The 20,020-nt window shown below is 35.2% G+C and overlaps 1 protein-coding gene and 2 long non-coding RNA genes across 3 annotated transcripts; 1 reads left to right on the plus strand and 2 right to left on the minus strand.

Annotated features, from left to right (window-relative positions):
• Window positions 1-1,593: 1,593 nt before the first annotated feature.
• On the minus strand, window positions 1,594-9,636 carry LOC103874790 (probable serine/threonine-protein kinase At1g09600). Its single transcript, XM_009153231.3, has 7 exons — window positions 7,486-9,636; window positions 7,115-7,399; window positions 6,709-7,026; window positions 6,402-6,629; window positions 6,232-6,332; window positions 5,816-6,155; window positions 1,594-5,740 (listed from the first exon to the last, which is right to left on the minus strand). The coding sequence occupies exons 1-7, from the start codon at window positions 7,924-7,926 to the stop codon at window positions 5,573-5,575; spliced, it is 1,881 nt and encodes a 626-aa protein (XP_009151479.1). The 5' UTR covers window positions 7,927-9,636; the 3' UTR covers window positions 1,594-5,572.
• A 5,083-nt stretch (window positions 9,637-14,719) lies between these two features.
• Window positions 14,720-16,997, plus strand: LOC103874789. The gene is made up of 5 exons (XR_634294.3): window positions 14,720-14,977; window positions 15,128-15,566; window positions 16,169-16,251; window positions 16,357-16,562; window positions 16,640-16,997. It is a non-coding gene; the product is annotated as an uncharacterized LOC103874789 (long non-coding RNA).
• On the minus strand, window positions 16,797-18,733 carry LOC117134076. The gene is made up of 2 exons (XR_004458191.1): window positions 18,053-18,733; window positions 16,797-17,972 (listed from the first exon to the last, which is right to left on the minus strand). It is a non-coding gene; the product is annotated as an uncharacterized LOC117134076 (long non-coding RNA).
• Between the last annotated feature and the right edge of the window lie 1,287 nt (window positions 18,734-20,020).

The following is a 20,020-nucleotide window of genomic DNA, read 5'->3' on the forward strand; positions in this document are numbered from 1 at the left end:
AGCCAAAGCTCGGTCGCTACGTAGCGACCGAGCGATCGTCCCGCTCGGTCGCTACGTAGCGACCGAGCTCGAGCCAAAGCTCGGTCGCTACGTAGCGACCGAGCGATCGTCCCGCTCGGTCGCTACGTAGCGACCGAGCTCGAGCCAAAGCTCGGTCGCTACGTAGCGACCGAGCGATCGTCCCGCTCGGTCGCTACGTAGCGACCGAGCTCAGCCAAGCTCGGTCGCTACGTAGCGACCGAGCGATCGTCCCGCTCGGTCGCTACGTAGCGACCGAGCTCGAGCCAAAGCTCGGTCGCTACGTAGCGACCGAGCGATCGTCCCGCTCGGTCGCTACGTAGCGACCGAGCTCGAGCCAAAGCTCGGTCGCTACGTAGCGACCGAGCGACGTCGCTCGGTCGCTACGTAGCGACCGAGCTCAGGCCAGCTCGGTCGCTACGTAGCGACCGAGCGATCGTCCCGCTCGGTCGCTACGTAGCGACCGAGCTCAGCCAAGCTCGGTCGCTACGTAGCGACCGAGCGATCGTCCCGCTCGGTCGCTACGTAGCGACCGAGCTCAGCCAAGCTCGGTCGCTACGTAGCGACCGAGCGATCGTCCCGCTCGGTCGCTACGTAGCGACCGAGCTCGAGCCAAAGCTCGGTCGCTACGTAGCGACCGAGCGATCGTCCCGCTCGGTCGCTACGTAGCGACCGAGCTCAGCCAAGCTCGGTCGCTACGTAGCGACCGAGCGATCGTCCCGCTCGGTCGCTACGTAGCGACCGAGCTCGAGCCAAAGCTCGGTCGCTACGTAGCGACCGAGCGATCGTCCCGCTCGGTCGCTACGTAGCGACCGAGCTCAAGCCGAAGCTCGGTCGCTACGTAGCGACCGAGCACTCGTTTCGCTCGGTCGCTACATAGCGACCGGGCTCGAGCCAAAGATCGGTCGCTGTATAGCGATTGAACCTTTCCGAACATCGATACGACACCAGTCCTTGCATTCTCGTCAAACCTTCGAATGCTATCTCCCGAAGACCGTAGCAAGCTCAGTCTATGTTTCCCGCTATTCTAATTCATCGATCAAACTTCGCGGATTAGAAACCGCGGAAAACTCGTAGTAAACGTGTCGAGTCGGAAGACGGCCCAAAGGGACCTAAAACACGACTCGAGGCCCATCCTACGATTTTTCCTAACCAAAAGCCCGTGAACCACAGCATGGTTCGCGCTTGGCCCGCGAGGAAGGATAAATGTCAAGTTTCCGCGGATAAATACGGAAGTTTTGAAGATAATTGTGAAGATCGGGAAAAATGGAATATCTCCATTTTTATGCTATGACGGCTTAAGGGCAGAAGAGTAAAAGCGTAAACCGACCTTGGAGCTAGTATATAAGGAGTCCTAGGCGAGGAGCAGAGGAGAGAACTTTTTTCAGAGCAAACTTAGCACTTAGAGCGATTTAGGCAACTTTCCGTTTTTGTTATTTCGAGCTGCGACTCAATTAGGTTTAGCCGTCTTAGGGTTGCTAGAACTAGGAATCTCGCCGACAGCTCTCGAGCCCAGGCTTATACCTTGTTGTAACGCTCATACGCAGATTCGGAATAAGATCTATTTTGCTCTCTTTTCGATTTCTTATTTTTATCGTTGTTATTCTCGTGTTCTGATTGCTTGACGTGTGGTAATTAACAGATATCTGGGTCCTCTGGGAAACTAGGGTTTTCTTAGTTTCCTTATTTAAACGGAAATCGACAGTGCGAATTTCGGTTCCCACACTAACTCTCTCGATGCGATCTCTGTTTCAGATACTGTTTGGAGTAATACCGAACTATGAGAACCTGAGAGTGTTTGGGTGATTATGCTTCCCTTGGTTAAGGCCATACAATGCTCATAAGGTTCAGGAGAAATCACAGCGATGTGTATTTCTTGGATATTCTGCTACTCAGATTGCTTACTTCTGTCTTGAACCTGATACTAACCGTATTTATACGTCAAGACATGTCCATTTTTTGAGACAGAGTTCCCGTTCCAAGCCAAATCAAGAGTATGTGATCCACAGACCCCAACCACACCTAATACTCAAACCCCCTGCAGCTACAACAATCCCGGTCATGCCACAGCCATCTATGGGACCCTTGCCTAAGAACCTTCACCACACTTCTCCTCCTCCGCCAAATCCTCATGTATTACCTTCCAACTCTCAAACTACATCATCTTCTTCCTCCTCAGAGCCCACTGCTCTTTCTCAAAATGAATCACAACCCATGATTCAGCCAACCGTCTCTTCCCATGAGCCCACTGCTCAAGAACAAAATGAGTTGCAAGCCATAGCTCAGTAAACACAACTTGAAAATACATCCCAAACCCAATCATCCACGTCTGTACAACCAAGTGAACCACAAAATCCAGTTCCATAACCACCACAAAATGAAAACAAGAGCCAAAAATAATATTAAAACCGGTGCAGAAATTAACTCTTCACTTTGCAGGACAAAAGCAACACTCCTCAGAGCCAACTATAATTATTCAAGAAATGAAAGAAAAAGAATGGCGAGAAGCAGCAATAGCAGAGTTCAATGCACATATTGTCAATTATACGTGGGATTTGGAACCACCTTCACCAGACCAGAATTTAATTGGGTGCAAATGGATTTTTACAACGAAGTACCTCGCAAATGGCAAGGAAGAGCGATGCAAAGGCAGACTAGTAGCCAAGGGATACACACAAAGATATGGAGTTGACTACTCTGAAACATTCAGTCAAGTCATTATGTCTACCACCATCAGACCACCATCAGACTTGTCATTGAAATAGCAGTGACAAAGTCATGGACTCTGAAACAGTTAGACATCAATAATGCCTTCCTCCAAGATGATCTAACTGAGGTTGTTTACATGATGCAGCCACCTGGTTTTATTGATAAATATCGTCCCAACCACCTCTGTCGCTTCCAGAAGCCAATATGTGGTCTAAAACAAGCTCCACGCTCTTGGTATCTCTCACTCAAACATCATCTTCTCACGATTGGCTTCATCAACTCATCCGCTGACGCATCTCTCTTCGTTCACACTCATGGTCACACTGTCACATATGTTCTTGTATAAGTCGATGACATACTGGTAACTTGCAGTGACTCAGTTGTTGTTCAACAAGTCATAAAATCCTTTGCTGAAAGATTCTTTATAAAAGATCCGGTTGATATCCACTACTTGGAAATCGAAGCGATCAGGACACCTCAAGGACTTCATCTAATGCAGAGGAAGTATGTCAATGATATACTCAGTAAACATAACATGGGAGATGCCAAGGTAGTCTCCACGCCATTGCCAACTTCACTGAAACTGACGCTTGCTGGTCGAAACCTTCTACCTGATGATGCCCCTTATCGTTCTCTTCTTGGTAGCCTCCAGTATTTGGCCTTCACCAGACCTGACCTCTCTTATGTTGTTACACGTCTATCACAGTTCATGCATCAGCCGATTATGGAGCATTGGCAAGCAGCAAAACGTGTATTACGATATCTGGCTGGCACTCGCAGTCATGGCTTCTTCTTACATCTCAACAAATTCCTTCATCATCTACCTAGAAAGAAACCAAGTTTCGTAATCTTCTAAGAAGCAGAAAGGAGTTGCTCGTTCATCAACGGGAGCAGAATATAGAGCGGTTGCAAATACAGCTTCAGAGGTAGCCTGGCTATGCTCCTTGCTCTCCAATATGTGCATTGATCTTCCTATAGCACCAGTCATATATTGTGACAATATTGGAGCCGCGTATCTGTGCGCAAACCCGGTGTTTCACTCAGTCAAATATTCCTTTGAATATCCGGTCTACGAAACATATCGCCTTAGACTACCACTTCAGGCGTAACATGATACAGGCTGGACAGTTACGAGTTGCACATGTTTCCACTAGAGATCAACTCGCAGATGCACTAATGAAACCACTCCCGAGGAATCATATTCATCTAGCTTGCAGCGAGATTGGAGTGACAACATCCCCTCCATCTTGAGGGGGCGTATTGGATATATATGCGAATATAGATAGTTAAGGATCTCTATGTAATTATTCTTCTCTTAAACCCTAGCTACTCTCTACTTGTATAAGTATTGTACAAAGGTTCTAATAAGATTATCACTTTCCATAATCTATAGAAAAGGCAGAAGCTGAGGGTTGAAAATCATCTCAGGAATCTAAACCAAGGGTCCTGAAATCGGCACATCGGATTCCTTTTCCCGATACTGGCTGTGTTCTAGTTCCCACTGAGAAGCTAGACGGTTATAGAGCAGTTGCGAGAACCGTTGTGCTTTTTCTTAGAACAGGAACAAACCACCCACTAGAAAGGGCCATATAGAGTTTTAATCAGTCGTTCCTTCTACAAAAACATCAAGCACATAAATCAACTAAAACCGAGTTCGCTACCACGTTTTCAGAAGATTCCTTGTACTTTGGTGGGCCTCTTCAGTGCCGTGCCTCAATGGCAAAAAAAAACAATTGGACAGGAAAAAAAATTACAAATCAAAGACATCATTTATTATTAACAAATTAAAGGCATAATATAATTATAAAAACAAAGAAATCTGATAGTTAGAATTAAAAAAAATGGAAATTTAATGAAAACATGGTTTCCTAAGTAACAAAAATATAGAAATTGTTAATTATTAAAGAATTAGAGTAATTAGATTGGTTGGTGGTTATAGTTTTTAATGCATTATTAAAATATTTTCAAAAATGTAAAGTTGATAAAATTTTATATTTGTTTGATCATGGCATAAAAATTAAGTAATTTCATCACTTTATCTAAAAATATTTATAAAATTTAATAGTAAAAACTTTACAATAACTGTTTTAAAATAAAAATAAAAAATATTATATAATTATCATTTTGTTTATTAGTTTTTTTATATATATTTATTTTCTCTAGTAATTTGTATTATTACTTTTATCGAAGAAATTTATAGGATTGGTTTCGGGCAACCCAAAACGTTCGCACGGCTTTATTCCTGTTGAAAACCAAGATACATGGGTTTGAAGAAGTCATGCCGGGACTAAACTTTGGTGCTCGGAACACTTTGGATGAAGCTGCAGTACTTGTAAAAGGGAATTCTTAAGCCACAGGACTTCAGATTCTTTGTTGGTAATGCCGGTTGGCAGCTACATCAGCTTAGAGAAAAGATCGAATCAGATTACTGGCATGTTGCCGCTTGCAGCTCCGATTTAATATGGCGGAGCTTCACCAGAAAACTTGTGGCAAGAGATTTGCAGTTAATGGGCGGTCAATACTCAGAGCTGGGCCGGATACCCAAGCTGGATATGTACTAGTTTTGAAATTGATGCCTAGTTTCTAAGAGAACTAAGGCTTTTTATATATATATATATTCTCTATTAAGCCAAATGTATAACTTCTATCTATAAATTGACTTACTAAAGGAGTAGTTCTTAATATGCACATCTGTTTGCTTCCCTAACCAAAAGAAATAGCTGAGATAGAGAGAGCAGGGCATGAAACATAGGTTTGCCATAATAGAACTTGGGAGGCAGTCTGTGACTCAAAGTTATGAAATCATCTAGTTCGTGTATCATCAATTTCTATCTTGTTTCATTGCTTAAGCACATGCTTTGACAGATTTCTTTGTTACAGATTTCTCAAGGCGGGACTTGCGTACAGCTTCTTGGATTCGTCTCTCGTGATCTTTCATCATGTCTTCAATGTTGCCACCAGGAGGCATCAACGGACCCGAACAGTGCATTCTGTTCTTCTTTCGCATATATCTCTGAAACAATATATCAAGGAAACATTATTTAACAGGAAGGAAGGAAGGAAGAAGAGTTAAAGAGTCAGTTATTACCGTTGTGGGTTCTCGTGATGGTACACTTTCCTTTTGCGAAGAGCTAGATGAGTAGCCCCCTGTTATAACAGGCACATTGTTGGAACGATTAGCTCTCACCTCTCCTACACTGATCCTAGAGCTTTTATTCTTATTCAATGTTGCGGTTAAGCTTGGATGGATCACTGAACTTGAAGCAGAAAAGAGCTTTCCTCTTCCATTCTCTTTCTTGAACCCATATGGGGTGTTGATTGAGACATTAGAGTGCCCTGAAGCCATGAACTCCGGTGTTACCTTGGAGTCTCTTCCACCTCTTCTCGCAGATTCGTGTCCACGCCACTTCACCGCTTCTGCTTTCTTCCTGAAATTTTGCAAAAATGAAAAGTTTGTTTAGGATCTCTCTGATCATTCATGGACCTCTCATTGCATACTCTCACCTTTTTGCTTCTTCATTGCGCTTCTTTGCATCAAGTTCCTTGCTTGGAGGATACTTGGGCAAACTTGAGATGTGACAAGGGAGTGGCTCGGTTGTAAAGAACTAGAGAGATGAATAAGATAATCATTACCTCACTCAAAAATGTTAACAAACAAGAAGAGGGCACATTACCTCACTCAATAGAGTAGAAGAAGCTGAGCATCTTTTCTCTGGTTCTACAGATAAAAGCCTATCAAGTAGAGCTAGAGAAGAAGATGGTAAGTTCTTGAACGTTTCTAGTAGGACACGCTTATAAGGATGTTGCGGTCTGTAACTTGTCGCCTGTGGGAACTTTGTTGTTTCCCAAAAGTCTTCGGATGGTGAACCGCACAGCTTAAAGATCTTATGCATTTGCTCCACCTGCAAGATACAAATCAGTTTAAAATCAGTGGTTATAGGCTAAAAAAGCAGTACAAATAATCTGAATCTAAAAACTCACCTCAGTTCTTCCTGGCATGATTGGTTTACCTACAAAGAGTTCTGCTAGAATGCAACCAACGCTCCAGAGATCAATGCCTGGTCCATAGTCTGTAGATCCCAGTAGAAGCTCAGGTGCTCTATACCACAATGTGACTACACGGCTAGTGAGCGGCTGTTCAAGATCCGGATTATAAAAACTGGCTAGACCAAAATCTCCAATCTTGAGAACACCATCATTGTTCACCAAAAGGTTCGAACCCTTGATGTCACGGTGAAGAATTCCGCGGCTATGACAATGCTCAAGTCCACAAAGAAGTTGTTTCATAAAACACTTGATCTAATCACAGAGAATAGTGAAATTTGATTTGTTAGTCTTAGAGAACACAACATGGGTGAGTAGTTGACGGAAGCTTTTATTAAAGTACCTGTGGCTCGGTGAATTTGACACCAGGCCTAAGGGCGAGACCTGAAAGATCATGCTCCATGTAATCAAAAACAAGATGCAAGCTACCTGATAGCTTTGAAGTGACAAGACACTTAAGCTTCATAACATTTGGATGATCTAGTTTGCGCAAAATGTTGATTTCTCTAGCCATAAACCTCACACTTTCCGGATCCATGTTAGCAAACCGCACCTTCTTCATCGCCACTATTTGGCCCGTCTCAAGATCCCGAGCCTTATACACAATACTATAAGTCCCTTGACCTATCTGCAAAAAAAAAAATACAATATCATTACAAACCAATACACTGTATGATTCAGACAAATGAAAAGTTGAAAGAGACTACTACTAACTTTGTCAAGCTTCTCAAAGGAATCTGCACGGCGAGGAACCCAACCTTTTATGGCTTCCCCTGCAACAGAGGTTAACCAATAAGGCCATCCAGCTGCAATAAGATCTGCTTCTGCGCTACGAGGTACTTTCGAAATAATCAATCCTCCTCCTTTGCCATTGTCTGAAACTCTTCTTCCTCGATGAGACCTCGAAGGTCTCTCTATGATCGTTGTTTTACCCTCGTGACTATCATCTATAGGAACAATCAAACCGCTCGCTCTTCGTCCACCACCAGAGCTTCCATCTACCGCTTTGTGCGAGAAATCATCTTTACTTGAAGGCAGAGGAGCAATCAGTTGCACCGAGGAAGATTTGTTCCAATACTCTTTTCCTTTCTGATGACGATGAGATGAAAGATCGTCTGCTTCCTCTGCTGCTCCTTTCGAGCAAATGCAGCCCATAATAATAATAACTCTGCCTTGGTTTACGCACGCAAATATCCTACTACTCTACAATGATTTAAAACATGACCTTGCACCAAGCATCAAAGATCTCTCTATCACTTGGACAGATTAATCGAGATGAATGCAAATCTAAGTTTTTGCGGCAAGAAACCAAAAGGGGTTTTTCTAAACCCCAAAAAAGATTGTGAATTTGGTGAAGAAGTTGGCAAATTCTATAGAAACAAACGCAACAAGGTTTTACTATTCAAGAGCAAACAAATGTTGAGAATCATAGTTGCAGCAGCGGTTCAACAAAACGGAAAATCCGGGGAAAATAAGGAAAAGAAAGATTGTCAATAGAGAGATGGAAAACAAATGATGCAAGATATGGTTTGCATTAGAGTAAAATCAGGAGAACCCTTCAATCTTGGGACAACACACATATTTGTTATTTCTCTTTTTCTTTTTTTAGAAAAAATCCAAATACTTCAAACTGTTTGCATGAAAATGGGATTGTAGTAATAAAGTTGTGATTTGTATTATTTCGTTCTTCAATTTTGTGTGTTTTTGTATGTGAATTTATTTTATTACATAGATTTTAAAAAAAATTATGGATATAGAAGATATTCTCAAAATTGAGTCTTATAAGTAAAAAAAAAATTACATCTCAATACTAATAGACTTTAATAGAATCTTAATATCAATGAAAACTACACTTTTCTAATAATAAAAGATTTTGATTGGAATTTAAAATTCTTCACTCCAATAACAATAAATTCTACTCAGATTTTAAAAATTCATAAACAAATAACAATGAAATCTCAAAATTTTATAATTCCTCTAGAATATTTGATTCATCTAATGAAATTCATTGAAAATAGCTTATATGTAGTTATTGATGCAAAACACAAATGGAAACTATATTTTGAAATAAATAATAGTTATCAGTAAACCGGGTCGGTTATAAATCAAAGTTAAAACAAAATGACAACTTTTAAATAAAATCAGATTTGTTTCCATTTGAAATCAAATCAAACGAGGGAGTTATCAGATATCAACCATTAAACCAATATAATTGGTTTACAAAAGTATTTCTTCCTCATTAACATTATTTCTCTACTAGTATTTTATATGACATATAAATTTTCTTAAATTTAATACTGGAAAATCAAAGGATAAAATTTTCAAATAAAAATATAAAAATGTTATATATATATATATATATATATATATATATATATATATATCCCCTATATACTAATTGAGAATCATTTAAAAAGTTGTAACCTTAAGTTTGTATTAATTAAAAAGAGACTCTGCTTTTGTGTCATTTAATTATGATGACAATTTAGCTTACGTGACAACTTAAGAATCAATTGAGAAAAATGTTGGTCCAAATCCAATTACTAGGAAACATTATATTAACAAAAAAATATAAGAAGCGTGTTTTCTTTCCTTAAATAAAAGCTACAAAATTATCTAATATGATTAATATATATATGGCAATCACTGAATATGAATAATAGAGATTTTATAACAATTTTTGCATCCTTCTTCATTTTTTTAAATTTTATATTATTAAAAAAATTAAAAAAATCACATTAACCATGTAATAAAAAATTAGATTTTTTTCTTATATGTTATATTTTGAATTTTTTAAAATGACTTTAAATTAAATAAATGAAGAAACCTTATATATTATATTTTAATTTTTTTAAACGACTTTAAATTAAAAAAAATGAGTAAAACTTATAAGTTATATTTTTCTTATATGTTATATTTTGAATTTTTTAAAATGATTTTAAATTATAAATATGTAAGTTTTCCTTAAGCATACGACTAAAACATTAAAACGACATGTATCAATTCGAAGGTTGGTCTGAAACCTTTCAAAACCATATAGAAAATAAAGGTCAAAATAATTCAACTACGGAAACAGTACTGTTATTTTTTTTAAAGAATGTGTTCGGTGGAAAAAAAAATAAGATTTTTGTAAATAGTTTGTTTAATGTCCAATCCGATAAACCCATGATATATTAATTATAGTTTAGTTCCACATTTTTTAATAAAAATTGATCTGGTCCATTGGAAAGAAATTATATAATTGCAACAAAAAAACATTGTATATAAATAAATAAAATGATCAAATATATATAAATAAATGTCGATAATATATACAAATAAACTCACCATGCGCAAGGCGAATGTCTTATCCTAGTATACTTTTAATTTCGAAATGAATTTTTGCAATTGAGCTCTCACGTTACAAGTTAGAGCGGTTAAAGTCAATGTTACCCTTAATAAAATTTGGGAAAATTGCCAAATATAACTCAAAACATGATTTTGAACATAAATATATACCCTAAATTCAATCAAATGCAAAAGTAACCCAAAAGGCTAGTGAAATTACAATAATCATCTTATGAACAAACAAAAAACATGTATTAAGTTTTACCATTATAACCCTCCGCGTGTCATACAGTAGATCTTAAAAATAATTTATAAATTTTTATAAAAAATATTTATATGGTGAAATTACAATAATAATCTTATGAACAAACAAAAAATATGTATTAAGTTTTACCATTATAACCCTCCGCGTGTCATACAGTAGATCTTAAAAATAATTTATAAATTTTTATAAAAAATATTTATATGGGAGAAAAATTTAAATCATATAACTATAAAATATTATAAATGATGGAAATTTATATTAACTAAAATTGAATTGTTTTCAACATAGATGAGTGAATGTGGATTGAGTCATGATAGCTTTGATTTAGGGTTTAGTAACATATGTTATAGTAATGTTTATATTTCTAGGGTTTAATTTTGGAATCATAACTTTAGAAAAAAAAAATAGACCTGCTTGTGTTTAGTTTTTTGTATATTAAACACTTTATAAGTTGATTTTAAGTTTAGTGAATTTTTTTTCTTTTGCTATTTAGTTAATAATTTGATTAGGGGTTATGGTTTGGAAGACTTCTATAAGACTTCCTAAGAAGTTTTCTGATCTGTTCCCCCTTGAATTTTAGTAGAATTTAGGTTTTCCGCCTAAATTTCAGTAGAATTTAGGTTTTTCGCTTAAATCAAAGTCTTCCAGAAGTCTTCCATGGCAAGTTTTCTCATGTATTAAATCTAAAAAAAATAATTTATAAATTTAATAATAAAAAATTTGAAAGGGAAAAAATAGAAATCATGTAATAATAGACATTTATAAATGATGTAATTTAGTTTGACTAAAATTGAATTATTATTAACATAGGTGAGTGAATGTAGATTGAGTAATGATAGTCCTTGGTTTAGGGTTTGGTAACATATGTTAGATTTGGAAATCTTATCTTCTTTTTTTTTTAGTTTTGACTTATATGTGTTTAGTGATTAGCTAATAACTTGATTTAAACACTTTTTAAATTTCTTTCAAGTTTACGGAAGTTGTTTTTGCTTAATTATTTTATTATATGGCTTAGAAGACTCCAGAAGACTTTGATTTAAGGTTTGATAACATATGTTATAGTATTGCTATTATTTAGAATTAGATTTTGGAATCTTAACTTAAAATTGTTTTTTTTTTGACCTACATGTGCTTAGTTTTGTGTATATTAAACACTTTATAAGTTGTTTTAAGTTTAATAAATTGTTTTTTTTTTGCTATTTAGTTAGTTATTTGATTAGGTTAGGTTTTTGAAGACTGTCAGAAGAAGGAAGTCTTCTGACATATTCTCACCTAAAGCGAAGTCTTCCGAAAGTCTTCAAGAAGTCTTCCCATGTATTAGATCTTAAAAGTAATTTATAAAATTTATAAAAAATAACAATCAAATAAATTAAATTGCAAAACTAATCTATGCAGACTTCTTGCGATAGTGAGAAGACTTCATCTAACAGTAAAGAAGATTTCCCGAGAAGTTTTCTTTCATGAAGTCTTCTATGAAAAGTCAAATTTTTGACAAACTTCGGTTAATTGCAAAAATAACTTGTTTACCCGAGAAGACTCCTCTCATTTTTTTTGTTAACAAAGTAAAGTTAGAAGACTTCTACATAAGTCTTCTAATTTTACTTTGTTAAAAAAAAGATAAAAAAGTCGTTGACCTATGTCAATTGCAAAAAAAACACATAAAAAGTCAATTGCAAAACTAACCTATGCATTGACTTGAAGACTTCTCTAGAAGTCGTATTAGCGAAACAGATATGAAAAAAATCAAAAATCATTTTTAGATCCGGTGAAATTCAAGTTTAGCTTTTACAAGTACACATAACTTCTTAATGGAAGTTACTCACTCATTCTTGACCATAAATCATGAACTTAAGTAACTCTAATAAGCTTATAGTTTTGTAAAAAAATCGTTAGGATTTTTTGGATGAAATCAGAGATAAAGTGAAATGAAATGGTTTATGTGTGTAAAAAATGAGGATATAAAGATGTATATGTTGATTTTAGGTGCTTTTAGAGCTTGAAATTGGTTGTTCATGGTGGTTGGTGCTTTGATGACAATGGCAATGTTATAAATAAATGAGGAAGATGGGGATGAATGAGTAAAACACTCAGTTTTGGAAGAAAAAAAAGTAGTAGTATTTTTGTGAATAATTCAAACTTCTAGGATGGATATTGCAAAATAAAGTTTCATGAAAAAAACATGGGTCATGTTTGTGTTTGACTTCAAATTTTGAGTCATATTTGAAAAAAAAAACCTAATAAAATCTAGATATTGCAGTAGAAAAATTTAGAGATTAATAAAATAATAGGAAGTAATTAAAGTTGTGGTCGAATAATCTAGATATTTTATAAGATGTATAAGAAGTTATAAACATCTCTTCAGCTCACCATTTGTAATATAAAGTTATAAAGTGTTTCTCATAAGTTCTCTTGGGTTTTTTTTTAAATGCTTTTAAGATTTCTCTTGATGTTTTTTTTTAATATTCTTATTCATACTTTAAAGGTCTTTTATTCCTTTGGAGGTTTTTGGGTATTATGGTTTTACACTAGTTCTAAGCACTATCCAAACTTTTTTAAATGATATCAGAGTCATTATAATCATGTATTATCAAGATCGGGGTTAAAAGAGAGCTCGGATATGTTTTAAGCGTGGAACCAATGGGTCGTGTTGTTGGATTGCCAATGTAAATATTAAACCAATCTAAGTACCAGTTATGGAAATCATGAATGGAGCCATAGTTGGTGAGTGAGGACTTATGGAATGGCGTTGGCGATAGTGGCACAACATCAAAAAGGGGAGATGATACAACCGCGGAAGCAACCAAGGAGTGGACACAGAAAAATGCTAAAGCGGAGTTTGCTTTGAAGAGTTTCATATTTGCAGGTGTATTGGAGTGTGTCACAAGGTGTAAACTTGCTATTTACATTTCGAAGCATTAGATCAACTTTTGAATAAGAATAATGAGGCTAGGCTACAGCTAGCAGAGAATAAACTCGCAAAAGAGAAGCAAAGGGAGTCTTCAATTTCCATAGTTCTTCATCAAGATAAAGAACCTTTACTCTGAGATTAATACTCCTGTTTAGGTTGAATATATTTTGGAAGCACGGTTAAAACAATGTATTATTCGGGGTCTACGACATGGATATATTCTTTAAGACTTAACTTCTCTTAGGCAAATAAAACATAGGATCAGTCGGCTACATAAATGTGTTCTACTTTCAAATGAAAAAGTTGGAGGCAAAGATAAAGAAGTGCATTTTTGTCAGTTACGACCAATAATGGAAAGACTATAAGGGCATGGATCTGGAGACACATAAGTACATAGTGTCTTGTGAGGTTTATTTGAAAGAGGTTTATTATACTATGGGCTACCTCAAGTCTTGGTTTATGAAGATGGTGTGTGTTCCTCCAAGATTGATGAACATAATATTCATTTTCTAAGTCACATTAAAAGTCTTAAATCATAGACTCAAGGTGAAAGAGTGACACTGACCAAGATAAAAAAAAGAGGAAAATAATTGTGCATCTATCACCAATCAACGACCAAAAAGGATGCTCACATGAAAAATAAAATTCGTGATTTGGTTCTGAAACCCAAGAATTTTCATCTCTTGTAAATGTGTGTATCGATTAAAGCGAAACGCTGATGGAAGCATTGATAGTACAAAGTAGGATTGGTTTCTCGAGGGTTATTTCAAAAGTATGAAGAAAACTATGATGAGATTTTCAGCCCAGTAACAAAGATTACTATTGTACGGCTTACTCATATCTTTAGCTACAAGTTTTGGTTGGAGGTTATGGCAGTTATATGTGAAGAATGATTTTATAAATGTGAGGTTGATAAAAAAATTGTTATGGAGAAATAATTTGGTCTTCAATCACGAGAGTATCTTAACCATATGCAAGCTTAAGAAGGACTTGTATGTTTTAACTTTTAAAGCTTGGTATGGAAAGCTTGCTCAATTTCCGTAGTTTTGCGGTTATATGTTATCAAATGTGATCTAATCCTATTCTTCAATATAAGTAAAAGAGTTCACGAGGAGATAATAACTTATTATGTTAGTTTTTGAATTAATAAGTTAAACTAATAAATATTCATAAGGAAATTATGTCCGCATGTGCGGACAAAACACCTAGTATACTATTATTTGTGAAGTTATTTTTTTTTGTAACAAAATTCTCACGTTAAAAGTTAAACTAGTTAATATCGTTTTTATCCTTAATGAATAATTATATATATATATATATATATCTTTATTAATAAAGGAGACTTTTCTCTCTTCTTAGGCTTCCAGGTCATCAGGAAGGAGAGGGCAATTAAGGACACGTGTCCATCTTTTATCGTGTCCATCTTTTATTTCCGCAAGCCAGTTTTCTTGACTTCAATTTGGGCCATTTATGTTTCTGTAGAAATGACAAGGCCCAATCTCTCATTTGACCAAAAAAGTCCTAACACGTCTCCTTCACTTTGTTTGTTCGTTTCGATCTGAGGAATCTTGTCTGTTTCGATTCCTTTCCCCAGCTGAGAAATGGCAATCGTTATGGAATTGGAACCTCAATACCCACTAATCTGGTTATGGTCAAGAAAGGTGGAGCGTCGATGGGTAGTGATCTGGTCCTGGCTTGATGGAAAGGTACTGAGACATTTCCTTTTCTCAATTATCGATCCCTATATTGCTATCCCATTATCCCGTTCCTTTTTCTTTTCTTTTTTTTTTGCGCAACTCCTTCCTTTTTCTATGATCATACTTCTCTCTCAATGTTTATATTGTTGGTTTTGCTAGAGATTTCGATGTCATGTTGTTGTGGAGCTCTATTTCTCTGAGCTTAAGGCTAGCCGTTGTAGGAAGGTTGTGGTGACGAGGCTTCTTATGTTTTTGGAAACTTGAATTATTAAGAAATTCTGTTCTCGGAAGCTGGAAATAATAAGAGATTTGAGAGTTGATGGGCGTCAATCGAAAGCTAATTATTCTTACTGTCTACTTCGATTTAAAAACCTGTACACTTTCTGGATTCTTCTTCTTACAAGTGTTCTTATTTGGCCGCAGTCAACAAAGCAACATAGCTTCTGCTCAGGCTCTGAGCCACCGATACCATCGCTATGTACATCATGTACCTTATGGCCGTCACAACCCTTCGGTATTTGAACTGAAATACTGATGATATGGGTCAGATGTACGAGCTATACTTCGAGCTTACTATTCAGCTTCATGCAATTTGATGGTTAGTTCTTTCTTTTCTTTTGTGCGTATTCACATGCCGATCCTGAAGCTGGATTTAAATCTCTAGATCAGATTTCAATTTCTATGTTTTAACTAAGAAAGTTCTATTTGGAAAAATTCATGATTTTGTAAATACCATGCTTTCTGAAATTTTGTTGCTATTTATTAGCTCCTAGACTCTCCTTATACCATTACATAAACGATGCGATGATGTGTGTACACCCATGTGTTTTCGGTTTTCTCTTTCGGATTCTCAATGATAATTCATGAAGATTAAGCGTGACTTCAAATATGCGTTTTTTGAATTGGTAATTATTGTGAAAACCTTTGGTCAGAACATGAATTTATGAATTTTGTTGCGTTCTATTAGCTCTTTGACTCGCTCTCTATAGCATCCCATAAATGATGAGATGATGTGTGTTTACACTCCCCTCTGTTCTTGATGCTCTCTTTTTGATTCCCGATGGATAGTTCATCAAGATATATGTGTTTGATTTCATGTATATGTTTATAGGATTGCAACATTTAGATTGCCACTGATGGGAACATGAAAGTATAATATTTTTAGTAGCGTTATATTAGCTCTTTGACTATACTTTTCAGATGCAATACTTACTGTTGTGCTCTCAGTGTGGAGAAGCAGACTCTTATTTCTCAAATCTGCTAAAATTTTTCCCAACGTACCTGTAAGTATTATTTCCCCGCGTACTCTACTATCAATTTTTTTTTCTTCTTAAACTTGATCAGCTTAGTTGATGACAACCAACAATCTGTCTGGCCCTTTTATCTAGGATTGTTCGGCCTTGAATCTGCTTGCATCAAAAGCCTTTGACCTTCCTCATCCTACCAAGGGCCGATCATCTTCGTAGGTACCTTATTTACGCGTTACTGCTCTCCGATGAGGCGATGACCATACAGCACACTGGAAACAAAAATACCAAGCCTCTAAATGTGTCCCAAATCTCACTACCGGCCTACCGTCTACAGATATAGCACGGTATTCAACTGTACTGCTCTCAACTCTCTTAATTTGTGCTTACAGTCATCTTTCATGGTTTTGATCTTTGGTTCTAGACTCAAGTCGGAGCGTCTTAGAGACCATGGAGAAGAAGGAACAAATGCAGTTTCTTATGAACCTGCTGCAGACAAGACAAGACACCAAGGAGAAACGCTTCGTTGAACCCCTTTTGATATGCAAGAGCCCGCACAATACTCACTCATTTCTGTTTTCAATTAATGATTATTCCAATAGAGGAGAAACAATTAACACAAAACGTGTGTTGGTTGTTTAGTCTTCATGCGAGATATTCATGTGAAATACTAGCTTCTCTTTCACTTTTTTTGGTGCGACGAGTATGCTGTGATTAAATTATTTGATTGTGTTGATTACCTGATTTTGTTGAGCATGAAATTTACTTGCATAATTGTAATATGATGCTTGATTTGTCGTGATTCCTTTTCTTTTCTTTTCTGTAAGGTAGCCAATAGGAAAATTCAAAACCTCAATCTTTAAGACAATGACCACTGTCGGGCATGTAATATTTGTTACAAATTTTCCAACAATCAAGGTTGCACCAAAACAAGTCCAGGTGACCACAAATTTTGAAAACCAAAAAATAAATACCATTCATCTCTTTTTATTTTTATTATGTTTATTTTACTCCAAGTTAGATTGCAGCTTAGATTTTATCGGTCTTTAGACAAGGAACATGGCTGGATATATGCGAAGTAACTGTGTGAATTTATCAAATGATCTTATATAATAACTGACCAATTTGGCTACTATACTTTCTAAACTAAATTATTTAATTATTGAACAATTTCCAAAATATAAAAGTTAAAAACATCATATATGCTATCAATATAATAAAACAATATCAAAAAAATAACAAAAGAATAAAAAACAAATATAATTATTAACACAAATTATTCTATTAAATAATTTAAAATAATAACAATAATAGAAAATTCGGCGCGTAGCGCCGGCCAACCCCTAGTATATTATATAATTGTGTATCCTAACTAATAAGTAATTGTGGAAGTCCTTTGGTCCAGTGGAATTGAACTCTTTAATTCCTTTGAGACCTTGAAATTTTTGAGCTCATCAACAAAGCGTAACAGTTTCAGCTTTAAACCACAGAAACATTTAGTACAAAGATAAAAACTCGAAATACAATCCATTTTTGGCCATAAGAGAGACTTCAATCTCATATAATTTTCTAGATTCCTCGTTCTCAAATGTCTTGCTTATATCAAACGGTGTAGGATGCTAAACTAATCTAGGCGAAAAGGGAAAGATGATAATAGATTCGAGAGTGATAGATGGCTTACTTCTTTGTTCATCAGCATCGGGCCATCACATACTCCCACTACTATTCGATCCATGGTTAGCTCCACCACCTGATTTCTCCATCCCCACCAACAAATATATTTATAAATTAGTTCCGATTCTCAAGCAGAAATCACACAGAGAAAACAATAATTAACCTTGAAGTCTGATGCCCAGCGTGCAATAAATCAAAGATACCACCCAAAACGACAGCACCGAACGAATCCGCCATAGTAATCTTCGAAGCTCCCACTCCTCGCAGGTCATCTTCCGCATGACCTCGCCTCCCTGACTTGTTCCACTTCTTCTCCGTCGTCTCTTCATTCCTCCGCCACCACAACGGCATGTCAGGACTCTACCTCGCTCGTCTCTTTAACCTCAATGACCTCCCCTTCTCATTAACCTTGCTCTAAATCCGACATCCGACATCGGCGACCTAATCTCACAAATGAAAAAAATTCATCTTATTAAATTGGTATGATCGATTAAAGAAAAAAAAAATATATGTATAATCTTTTTTTCAAGCTAATTATGTTACGTGACGAGTACGTACCAATGACATATATTGTGTAATCTATCTAGTAAATAAAGGATTATTAAGAATAGAACTTGAGAATGACTACACCTTAGCCATAATGGCAAACTTATAAATAAATTAGATTTTTTAACCACGCTACGCGCGGAAAATATATTATATGTATTTCTAAATTCTAAAAAAATAAAGTATAATATTGTATTATATTATTTAAAGAATATAAAATAAGACTACATAACATCAATATATTTTTTAAATTTTCTTTGTGGAAATCATTATGTTGTTTGATTGTTGTATTTGATTCACATATTTGCATAGATATTTGTGATAGATGAATAACTATATTTTTAATATCAGTAAATAATATATATTTATTACTCCCTCTGTTTTTAAAAGATGCATATTCTAGACTTTTCACATATATTAAGAAAACTCATTAAATATGCATTGTTTTTTGTGAATAACAATTTTTCATAACTTTTAGCCAATAGAAATTCAATAAATACCATTAATTTTTTTGAAACTTAAAATTTGTCATAAAATCATACATTGAAAATATAAAAAATGTATCTTTTTAAAACAAATTTTTTTTCCAGAACATACATCTTATAGGAACGGAGGGAGTATATAATATAAGAAAAATAAAATTATTTACTTTTTAAACAAACTTGTCTCATGTTGCAGACTCGGTTATAGACATATCATATTCGAAGGAGACATTTTTACAGTTATCAATCTTCTTAACAGTCAAGAAACAAATCTGAATATCAAAACAATATCTCATATGATCTCTTTGAGGAATAACTGCTCTGAACAAATTGAATTTAAGCATCAAAAAAGACTGGAAATGGATGTGCAAATGTGTTATCTAAGTCAGCTTTACAAAGTACTATTCATAGTTCATATATCATTTATGTCCATCCTATTTTTTTGTCCATCATTTCTTAAACATCTTGAAATAACTGATGCTAATTAATAATAAACTTTTGGCTAGCAAAAAAAATCAAATTTGTCTAATTATCGCTTAAATATTTTATTAATATTGTCTAAAAAGCTTTCAAGTGATATCATAGTTTAATTTTTATTCATTTTTTTTGTTGAATTTTAGAGTTTTTTGTATTTATGATTTTTTCCATATTAAGCTTCTATTTCTTTCACATAATAGATATATATATATATATATGTCATAAAAATTACCATCAAATCAGTTTTACTTATTTATTATTTTGTTTTTAATGAAAATACACTTTTAAAATAATTTAATTTAAAATAAAATTATATATTAATTTGTTGTATTCTAACAATTTGATTGATTTAATTAAATTTGCTTTGGTGGATAACTTAAAAAGTTTTCATATGAATCGAGGAAAGCAAGCTTATTTTGTTATATTATATTTATTTGTGTATATAGAATCGATATATAATGCTAGTGTAATAAAAAAAAGAACATTATTTTTTTTGTAACTTCAAAAAGATATATTATTACAATTTGAAATTAATCAAAATTGAAGAAAATGGTAATTAAATATTTGTAAATCTAATTGTTTTTATCTTTTTTAGTTGGATTCTCATGAAAAGAAATCGATAGGTT

The sequence above is a fragment of the Brassica rapa genome, chromosome A05 (assembly GCF_000309985.2).
Source record: "Brassica rapa cultivar Chiifu-401-42 chromosome A05, CAAS_Brap_v3.01, whole genome shotgun sequence".
In the NCBI taxonomy this organism is placed as follows: domain Eukaryota; kingdom Viridiplantae; phylum Streptophyta; class Magnoliopsida; order Brassicales; family Brassicaceae; genus Brassica; species Brassica rapa.